The sequence below is a fragment of the Castanea sativa genome, chromosome 12 (genome assembly GCF_040712315.1).
Source record: "Castanea sativa cultivar Marrone di Chiusa Pesio chromosome 12, ASM4071231v1".
NCBI lineage: Eukaryota > Viridiplantae > Streptophyta > Magnoliopsida > Fagales > Fagaceae > Castanea > Castanea sativa.
This window is the reverse complement of record NC_134024.1, coordinates 10,469,343-10,480,032: the sequence shown is the minus strand read 5'-3', so window position 1 is coordinate 10,480,032 and position 10,690 is coordinate 10,469,343. Positions and strand designations below refer to the sequence as shown.

The 10,690-nt window shown below is 34.8% G+C and overlaps 2 protein-coding genes and 1 pseudogene across 2 annotated transcripts; 2 read left to right on the top strand and 1 right to left on the bottom strand.

Moving 5' to 3' along the window:
* Positions 1–601, top strand: LOC142620156 (uncharacterized). Its single transcript, XM_075793569.1, has 2 exons — positions 1–21; positions 170–601. Exons 1-2 carry the CDS (start codon positions 1–3, stop codon positions 599–601), a joined length of 453 nt encoding a protein of 150 aa, XP_075649684.1.
* Positions 602–1,652: 1,051 nt separating this feature from the next.
* Positions 1,653–3,582, bottom strand: LOC142618584 (UDP-glycosyltransferase 88B1-like). Its single transcript, XM_075791527.1, has one exon. The coding sequence runs from the start codon at positions 3,352–3,354 to the stop codon at positions 1,930–1,932; it is 1,425 nt and encodes a 474-aa protein (XP_075647642.1). The 5' UTR covers positions 3,355–3,582; the 3' UTR covers positions 1,653–1,929.
* Positions 3,583–6,809: 3,227 nt separating this feature from the next.
* Positions 6,810–10,251, top strand: LOC142618927 (anthocyanidin 5,3-O-glucosyltransferase-like; annotated as a pseudogene).
* The last annotated feature ends 439 nt before the right edge of the window (positions 10,252–10,690 follow it).

The following is a 10,690-nucleotide window of genomic DNA, read 5'->3' as shown; positions in this document are numbered from 1 at the left end:
ATGGGGCAAGCAACATGCGAGGTAACTTAAATGGACTAAAAACTCTTATTTGAAAGATAATCCTTCTGCCTAATATGTTCATTGCTTTGCACATCAACTTCAACTAACATTAGTTGTAGTAGCAAAAAATCACATCCAGATTGCAACCTTTTTTAACTTGGTTTCAAAGGTATTCAATATTGTTGAAGCATCATGCAAATGTTGTGATATTCTTCGTGAAAAACATAGTGCTGAAGTTATAGAAGTACTAAAAAATAATGAAATTTCAACTGGTCGTGGCTTGAATCAAGAAATGAGTCTAAAAAGACCTAGAGATACATGTTGGAGTTCTCATTATGGTGCACTTGTTACTCTTATTCACATGTTTTCTTCTGTAATTGATGTGATTGAAACTATTATAGAAGATGGTTTAGATTCTGATCAGAGAGCAGAAACAAATATCTTAATTGGTTTTCTCCAAACATTTGAATTCATGTTTGATTTACATTTGATGAAAGGTGTGCTTGGCATAAGTAATGAGTTGTCACAGGCATTACAACAAGAAGATCAAATTATTGTGAATGCTATGAAGTTGGTTGACATTTCAAAGAAACGTTTATAGGTCATGAGAGATGATGGGTGGAACTCATTGCTAGAGGGGGTTTCTGCATTTTGTGCAAAAAAATAGCATTGATGTCCCTGATATGGATGATTTATATCAACCTCGGTCACGACGAAAAGCTAAAAACATGAAAAGTTCACATCATTATCACGTGAAGCTTTTTTATACTGTTATAGATATGCAACTTCAGGAACTTAATAGTCGTTTTGAAAATTCTGAATTATTACTTTGTGTTATGTGTTTGAACCTAGATAACTTATTTTTAGCATTCAACAAGGAGAAATTGATTCATCTTGCTTAGTTTTATCTAAGTGTTTTTTCAACAGTTCAAGTTTCTTTCTTGGATAATCAACTTGAGACATACATCCATGACATGCGGTCCACTAAAGAGTTTTCAGCACTTAAAGCAATTGTATACCTTGCTGAAAAGATGGTAGAAATGAAAAAAGATGTTTCATATCCGTTAGTTTAATCATTAATGACTTTGACATTGATTTTACCAGTTACAACAACCACTGTTGAAAGAGCTTTTTCAGCAATAAATATAATTAAAAATTGATTACGCAATTGAATAGAAAATCAGTAGATGAATGATTGATGAATGATTGCTTAGTCACATATATTGAGAAAGATATATTCAAGACGATTGAGTGTGAAGAAATCATGCAACGATTTCATAATATGAAAAATCGTCGAGAGCAATTGAATAAAAATAAGTTAGGTGTGAAAAAATAAATTAAATTTTTATGTTAGATTCTATATGATAATTACATTATCATATAGTTGTTTATTTATTTTGTTATTAATATTGATTAATTTTTTACTTTTAATCTTACCCTCTTGACCTAAATTTCTAACTTTGCCATTGGCTCCCATTATAATGTACCGAGAAAATTAGACAGCAGTGAAAGTAAAAAAGAAAGATACACGTGTATCAGTTTCAAAAATAAGATATCGTGGTACTAGACAATAAGCAATTTAAATATAATATTATCCTCATATTTTATTCTTTTGCCTATATATATATCATTTATTTCACAACAAGGATTGTTTTCTCGAAAGAAAAGGACAGCATAAATTGTACCATACATAAAAGTAATTTGAACACAAGCAAAAAACCCAGCTCTTTACTTCAAGCAGAGCCACAATGGAGGATATAACAGGAGCTGGACCAACTCTTAAAGAAAGCAAGTAGTTATTCTTACTCATGCAAAGAACAGAGGATCAAGCTGCAAGCGTCCCAAAAGGAAGATAGAGTGAAGTGTAAACTGCTACTCTCTGTTTGGTAAAGTGATGGTGAAACATCTTTTTTTGCTGCTGATAAAATCTCATCCTCGCTTCCATGACTGAACCAACTTCGCCAATGCAATTCGTGAAGACCCGCCCTCACTCGTTGCCACAATTGCTTCTTCTTTCTTAGCCTTGACGCGCTCCCTTATTGAGTTTCCCTTCTCCGAGTCCATCAACTCTCTAACTCGCTTCTCCACCTCGGCCGCACTCACCAATCCTCCTTCTGACTCGTTCATCGGCAAAGCTAGCTTCAACTCCTCTACCAACATAGTCTTGTTAAACCTTTGCTCCGCGTAGAGTGGCCACGCCACCATTGGCACGCCTGCCACAACCGATTCCAGCACCGAGTTCCACCCACAATGAGTCACGAACCCAGCCACCGAGTCGTGATTCAACACAGCCACCTGAGGTGCCCATTGCTTCACCACTAGTCCCCTCTCTTTGGTCCGATCCAAGAACCCGTCTGGGAGTAACGAATCCAAATCCGGTTCAGGTGGTGGCGAGAAGTCTTTGCTTTGTTCCTTTGTAGGTGGACTCCGAACTACCCACAAGAACCTTTGCTCACTTCTCTCTAACCCTACAGCTATTTCCTTCAATTGCTCCTTTGAGAACAAGCCCAAGCTTCCAAAGCACAAAAACACAACGCTTCTGCTAGATTGCTTGGCCAGCCATTTCAAACACTGCTCAGCTTCATCACCATGTCGTTCATTTGAAGCAATCAATGGTCCAATGCAAAAGATAGGTGGGGTGGGACCGTCTGGGACACAAAATCCATTTGATATAGTTTCCAAGGCTCTTGGTTCGAGCGAGTTAAACGAGTTAACAATGATTCCAGCGGATTTTGGCAAAAGGGTTGCGAAGTTTACGAACCATGAATAGGTTTCTTTGGTTCTATCAAGCGTTGGGTCAGGCATATGGGATGCAGGGAAGGGTGGTAAGCCTGGGACGTGAAGAAGTGTGTGGTTTAAATCTTTGAAACTTTTGGTGGTGTTTTTGTGAAGGCTTGGTATGTAAATGATCATGGAGAGGCAGTTGATGCCGGATGTGAAGAAATAGTAGGTTGGGATGTGGAGTGAAGTGGCGATTTTGAGGGCGGTGCTGCAGAAAAGGTCAATAATGAAAGCTTGGATAGGGGAAGATTGAGAGATTGATAAGAGGGCTTTGTGGACATGAGGGTCGGTGCGCTTAAGGTGTTCAAACATGAAAAGTTCGAAGGAGGGGAAGGAAATTGGGTCGAGAGGGGGAGAGGGAGGGGGGAGGTGGTGGAAAGTGATGGAAGGGGTGGCGGCGGAGACGGAAGCGATGTATGGGGCGGTGGAGCCTAAGTGGATGGATGGAGTAGTGATGAGGATGTGGACGGAGATGGAGTGTGAAGGGTGGTGGTTGAGGATGAGTTTGCCTAGCTCTACCATGGAGATTAGGTGACCCATGCCTGGTGATGGATACAATACTATGGTCTCCATTTTGGTCTCTCGACTCTATTCCTGTATGAAGAGAGCTTCACATTGTGTGTATGCATAATAGTAAATAACAGTGCACATATATGTGTTGAAATGATGTGGCAGGTAAGCACAGTTTTGAAAAAGTCAATTTTTCTTCTTCTATTGGTTGGGAACTTGGGACTATGTTTTGTTGCACGAATGAGGAGGGAAGAAAAATGAAAAGATCGAGTAAGGAATGAGAAAGGAAAAAAAAAAGGGGGAAAGAAAACACTTCTTTGTTGGTGTTTAGTATTTGGAGGTGGAAAATAAGGGAATGGGAAAAAGAATTTATCATAAAAATTATTTTGCTATTTTATTTTAATAAATTATCAATTAATTATTAATTATGAGAATATAAAATTAATTTTACAAAAGAGTGGTGTTTATCACACTAACATAAAATTGTACGCACACAATTTGAAATTAATAGCATCTTACACCAAAATGTAAATTTGAGCCCCTAGAAATGAAAAAGGTTGAGGAGATTTAGGGTAGAATGTGATTTTTTTTTTTTAAATTTATCATATGATAAGGTTTTAATGCTACACTATGTAAACGTGATATGTATGATAATTATTTATACAAAATGAATGATATATTGTAATGCGAATCGATTGATTAGTTTATTAACTTAATTTATAATAGTGTTGCTTAGATTCAAAAGACACACATACAAGAGAGAGAAATGAATTCTAATAGCATGAATGATTGTGTTTAAATGATTTAGAAAAGAAAAAAAGAAAAGAAAAAAAGAATGGTTGTATTGAATGTTAGGAATGACACATTCAGCAAAAAAAAAGAATGTTAGGAATGACACGTTTCACTAAGAAAATGACGGGGAGAGAGTGAATCGGATTTGTTCTAACTTGCATAATTTTTCTTCCTCTCCTGATTTTTGGCAGGGTCGGGGAAATGTTCAGAATAAAATCAACATTTTAAAATACCGAAGAGATGTAGTATGCCGTGACGTAAAAGTTGCAGTATTACTTTTTCTTTTTCTTTTTTTATAAGATAGATTCGGAAGAGATGTCGCATGCCGTCACGTAAAAGTTGCGGTATTACTTTTTTTTTTTTTTTTTTTTTTTTTTTTTTTTTTTTTTACGATAGAATTTTAATCAAGCTTAATCTAAATGTATATGTTTAAAGTTCTTCTGAAAACTTAAACTTCGACCTTTACCCTCATATTCTAGAAATAATTATATTTATAAAGTGACCATCATACTAAAAATGCGTTGATAGAGTATTACTTGAAGACGTTGTGTGCTGAGTCTGTGGACAAATCTTGTCCAAAAAAATTAAGCATAAACCAATATTAAATGAATATTTATTGAACTTTTGAGCAAACTTTTGTTGGTGGAGTCACTTGTTGTTAACATGTTGCATTGGAGAGATGTGACTCAGAACATATCATCTTTCTGGACTCTTGGAGCAACTATATCAGTTCTTTTATAATTTTTTATAATATAAATTTTTTTTTATTTTACACATTTTGGTAAAAAAAACACCTACATCGGTGGGTGTAAAACTGGGTAAAATCTTGCAAATCCATCCACGAGCTACAGTAACCGTGAGAAAAAAAAGGAGCGAACAGAAAAATAATAAAATATTGCATGAACGAGCTACAGTAACCGTGTAAATATACACGGCTATTGTAGCTCGTTCATGCAATATTTTATTATTTTTCTGTTCGCTCCTTTTTTTCTCTCTCTTATCCGTGCTCAACAAACTCAATTCTCTCTTCATCTTCTTTTTTTTCCTCAGATGCACACAAACACACCCATACACAAACATATCCACACAAACAAATCAACACAGAGAATCAACACAGAGATACACTTGCTCAAAAAAAAAAAAAACAGAGATACACAAACACAGATCGGCGTTTGATCGGAACGATCAGTGCTTGACTGGATCGGAGCTCGTGGGTCTTGCCTATGGATCAGAGCTCGGAGCTCATGGATCGGAGCTAGGGAGAGTAGATCGGAGCTCGTGGATCGGAGCGGATCGGAGCTAGGGAGAGTAGATCCGAGCTCGGAGCTCGTAGATTGGAGCGGATCCGAGCTAGGGAGAGTTGATCGAGAGGGAGAGTTGATCTAAAATGGGTAGAGAGAGAGAGAGAGAGAGAGAGAGAGAGAGCGCGCGAATATAGCTCTGGCAATTAGAGAAATAATAAAAAATGTGAGGAAATTGATTATTTAATTAATAGAGGTGATAGAATAAATGAACTGATATTGGTGTTTTGTAAAAGTGTATGTGTAAAATATAAAAAGTAGGTTTTTAGTGTAAAAATGGATGTGTAAAATAGAGGAACTGGTGTGATTGCTCTTATGTGTGTCTAAAATCATTGCATAAGGTAAAAAGATATTAATAAAAATCATGGAGATTATGTGACCCATGAATGGTGATGGATACAATACTATGGTATCCATTTTGGTCTCTCGACTCTATCCCTGTATGAAGAGAGCTTCACATTGTGTGTAACATACTTGTAAATACCAGTGCATATAGGTGTGTTGAAATGATGTGGCAGGTAAGCATATTAAATGAATATTCATTGAACTTTTGAGCAAACTTTTGTTGGTGGAGTCATGTGTTGTTGTTGTTGTTGTTTTTTTTTTTTTTTTTTTTTTTTTTTTTTTTTGTGGGGAGTCATGTGTTGTTATTTTGACTAATCCCAGCTACCACCATTCACGATTTTTTTGCAATTTTAATATGTAAACATGTTGTATTGGAGAGATGTGACTCAGAACATATCGTCTTTCTGGACTCTTACGTGTGTATAAAATCATCCAGGTAAAAAGACATTAATAAAAACTATGAATTTTGAAGTTAGAATCACATAAATTTTAGTAGGCTGAAGCGAAACGATCTTCTAAGCAATAGTTAGGGGCGGCGTTATAGCTTGGGGTTCAAATAAACCTTTGACTTCAAAAAAAAAATATATATATATATAATATTTTTTTTGTTAGATTAATACTTTAATTTATTCTTAAAAATATTTTTTTGCCCATCTTGACTTAAATTTTACACATCCTTATTACAAGTATTTTTTACACTAAAATTAAAAAGTGAGTTTTTGTGAGTGTAATTTTTTTTATAAGTTTATATTATATTTGTGTGAGTGTGTCTAATATTGATTGTGTATATTACATTTTGTTATAATGTTATTTGTATAAATTATGATGTATGTGGATGATTATGTGTACAATATAAATACAAGATAACTTTACATAATTTAATAATTAAGAAATAAAGAAGGTTTTTTGACATGCGTGTATATTTTCATCATATTATAATAATTTTTTATTATAAAGTTAGTAAAATTTAAGAAAAAAATTGTAAAGTTAGTGATTGTTCAAGCATTTGATTAGTGAAGTAGACACAAAGTGTATAATTTTATGTATAAATGAGTATGATTGTATGCGTCAATAATTAATATGGAGTCATTGAGTTGAGATTACTCATTTAGTCTAAATTTTTTTATAAAAACAAAGTCAAATAGATAATAATGACTTGATAAAGATAAAAATGTTAGACAAACTTAACAAAATAAAATGGTCATTAGCTCATAACTACCCACATTGGCAATAGATACTCATAATGAATTATCATGTAACATTCAAAATTTGAAAACTTGTAGAATAAAATTGTAAAACTTCACACATTATTATTATTATATTTTTTCTCGATAACTTAATATATTCGAATTTTGTTTTTATTAAAAAATTTTAATGAATCTCCTAAACAAAATTTCTGGAGCCGCCACTAGCAATAGTTGTTACTATGGACACAATGCGGTGTCTACAGTTGCTTTGTCATGAGACGTACCCTTGAAAATGGCTGATTCCTTCGTTTAGGTCTCCAAAGCAGCGATTTCTTTGTTTATAGTAATTTTTGTTTCCTTAATAATTTTTTACTCAGAATAAGGTCTCGCTTGTTTTGGAACAATTTTTAAGATCAGTAGTTTATTATTTTGCATTTAACTCAATTTTGCAATTTTTTGTAAATTTCGGTATTTTGTCACCTAATCACATAATTTGTGTGAATTAGAGTTTCAGATGTTTTTCTTTTAGTATTTATATATTTTGTAAATAGATTATTATTAATAAAAGACTGATTTTTGTCGAATTCTTTCTCTAGTAGATTCCAGTTTATCACATTGCGGATTTAAGGAACTTTTTGTGAATTCGAGATTTACTAGTCAAAGACTAATAGTTTAATTTATGTTCATTAAAGAGAGCATCGTGTGTCGTGTGTGTTTTTTTCAGGCTTCCGCGACATTATAATAAGTAATTTATATTATATATAGTTTCTCATTCCGATTTTATCAGTACAGAGCCTGTGGGTATCTATTTCCCATCTACCACTCTCTCTAGTTTCTCTCTCGGGATCTTTCTTACTTTTTTAGTTCTTACCTCTAGCCTTTTCATGTCTGTTATTGGGTTTGGGGTTATCAGTGCTATGTTAAAATATGTGTGAACTTAACCACTGGATAAACCTTGATATTCGTTGGAAACGCAAGAGGCACCAACTCATTCTTCTCTTTCTTTGTGACAATGGAGGATCAGTGGCGACTCCAGGAATTTTGTCCAGGGTGTTCCTATTCCACTTTGAAAAAATTTTGGGTCATTTCGGGTGTTTCGAGACATTTTGGTATATACCGGCCGAAATTCAAAATTTGGCAAGCATGAAGTTTGTACTTAAAAAAAAAAAAAAATTCTTAATACCAAAACAAATTTGCATTCTATACACCGAAAAACCTCAAAAGGAAAAAAAATTAAAAAAATAAAAAGAAAAGAAATTAATGAACAAAGGTACCGGCACAATAAACTATAATTTCATTTGAAATATTAATAAAATTATTAATTATTGTTGTTTAGTTATTTCATAAATCTGTTTGTCTTTTATAAATTATAATTTGTTGTATTGTTGTTTCATTAATTATTAAATTATTAATTGTTGTTTAGCCGAACATAATTTAATTTGTTTGTCTTTTATAATGTATTAGTTAATTAAATTATTAATTATTGGTGTTTAGTTGCTTCATTCATTTTTTTACTAATTATTAGGAGTCTAGTACACACCCTACTGTGCATTAGCACACATCTTATGTGTGCACACACTTCTGCCTCTGCATGCCTTTTAGTTCAAAATTTGTTTAGCATAAAATTTTTGAAGGTGTTCCTGATATTTCTTGAAGGTGTTCCTATTTTTTTTTTTTAAAGGTAAACAAATAAAAAAAATTAAATTATTATATATAAAAAAATAAAAAAAAAATTCAAGTTCTATACCCTTCTCCTGGTAGAGGCCATCTGATCTCCATGGTAGAGTTTGGCAAGCTCATACTCAAACATCAACCTTCTTTCTCCATCACAATCCTCATCTTAAGCGAACCAAACACAAATACTAACTCCACCGCACCAAATTATGTAGCAAGCTCTATCACCTAATACATCGCCACAGTCAATTACACCACCCCATCTATCACATTCCAACACCTCCAACCGGACCAGCCCATCTCTGAAATTCCATGCAGTACTGCTTCCTTTCTAGAACTCAGCTTCTTAATCCCATGCCTCAACAACCCAAATCTCCACCAAACCCTCAAAACTATTTCCCAAACCTCCAAACTCAGAGCCTTTATCATTGATTTCTTCTGTGACGCTGCTTTCGAAGTGGCCACAAACCTTGACATCCCCACTTACTATTTCTTCACCTCTGGCGCAAATGGTCTAGCTTTGTTTCTATACATGCCCACCTCGCATAAAAACGTGGATAAAAGCTTCAAAGATCTCAGTAACATGCTTTTTGATATTCCTGGCATACCGCCTATCCCAGCTTCGGACATGCCAGTAGGTATATCAGATCGTACTACTCAACGGTATGAATATTTCTTAAACACAGCAACCCACACGGCCAAATCAAATGGATTTCTTGTAAACACGTTCGACTCGCTTGAAAAAAAAGCTATCATTATGGCATTGTCAGATGGACTATGTGTCCTAGATGGATTAACTCCGCCAATATTTTGTATTGGACCTTTGATATCAAGCAGCAATCAAGATGGAGATGCACACGAGTGTTTGAATTGGCTAAACTCGCAACCAAGTAGAAGCGTTGTGTTTCTGTGTTTTGGAAGCATGGGATTGTTTTCAGCGAAACAGTTGAAAGAAATGGCAGTGGGTTTGGAAAATAGTGGGCAAAGGTTCTTGTGGGTGGTAAGAAATCCACCGCCAGATAAAGAGAGAGCCAAACTTGGATGAATTATTGCCAAGAGGTTTCTTGGAAAGGACAAAGGATAAGGGGTTTGTGGTGAAACAGTGGGCTCCACAGGTGGAAGTGCTGAGTCATGAGTCGGTGGGTGGATTCGTGACTCACTGTGGGTGGAACTCAGTGCTTGAAGCAATCAGTGTTGGTGTGCCAATGGTTGCGTGGCCATTGTATGCGGAGCAAAGGTTGAATAGGGTGTTTTTGGTGGAGGAAATGAAGGTGGCATTGGGTTTAAAGGAGATGGAAGATGGGTTGGTGAGTGCAGAAGAGTTGGAAAAGCGAGTGAGGGAGTTATTTGAGTCAGAAGTTGGGAGAGAGGTGAGAGAGAGAGTTTTGGGCTTCAGAGAAGAAGCCATGGTAGCCCAGAAAGAAGGTGGTTCCTCTCATGTTGCATTAACCAAATTGGCTCAGTTGTGGAAGCAAACCCAACATGAATGATATACTGTGTGATTAATTTATTACCTTGTTTTGCAATAGTGTTGCCCGTTTCAACAGAGTACTAGTGTTAACAGTATCTTGTATGTGAGGCCGATTAATTGTGCTTGTATAATTGAAAGATTCAAGGGAAAAAAAGGGAAGAAGAATGGTTGTATTGACTGTTAGGAATGAAAATGAATGGGAGACAGGGAATGGGATATGTGTAGTTCTTAGCTGACAGTCAACAGGCAAGAAACATGGACATGTGGTGCATATATTATCATGCCTATTTTAGAGGATAAGAACTATACTCCCTTTGACATAGAATGTATTTTCACAATGTCTATTTTAGGAGTTATACCGATTATATGCTTCTCTCTAATAATTGGTGGGTCTCATTTCTTAATGGGACCCACCAATTATGAGAGAGAAAATATATATCTAGTGTAGTGTATACTTTTTTTTTTTTTTTTAAAGATTAGGAGTAAACAGTGTTTATTTTTTAATTAAAAAAAAAAAGAGTAAACTAATTTCAATTTTAAAAAATGATAAGAACTGAAACGCCTATCATTCCTTTCTATATGGACTTTTCTAACTGATATGGATGAAAATTTTTAAAAGAAAAAAGAAA

What these genes read in the sequence shown, in the direction of transcription:
- LOC142618584 (XM_075791527.1), bottom strand. Translation starts at nt 3,354, where the DNA reads ATGGAGACCATAGTATTGTATCCATCACCAGGCATGGGTCACCTAATC.
- LOC142620156 (XM_075793569.1), top strand. Translation starts at nt 1, where the DNA reads ATGGGGCAAGCAACATGCGAG. An exon ending in TGGGGCAAGCAACATGCGAG is followed by an intron (nt 22 to 169) that starts GTAACTTAAATG and finishes TTGGTTTCAAAG; the next exon opens with GTATTCAATATTGTTGAAGC.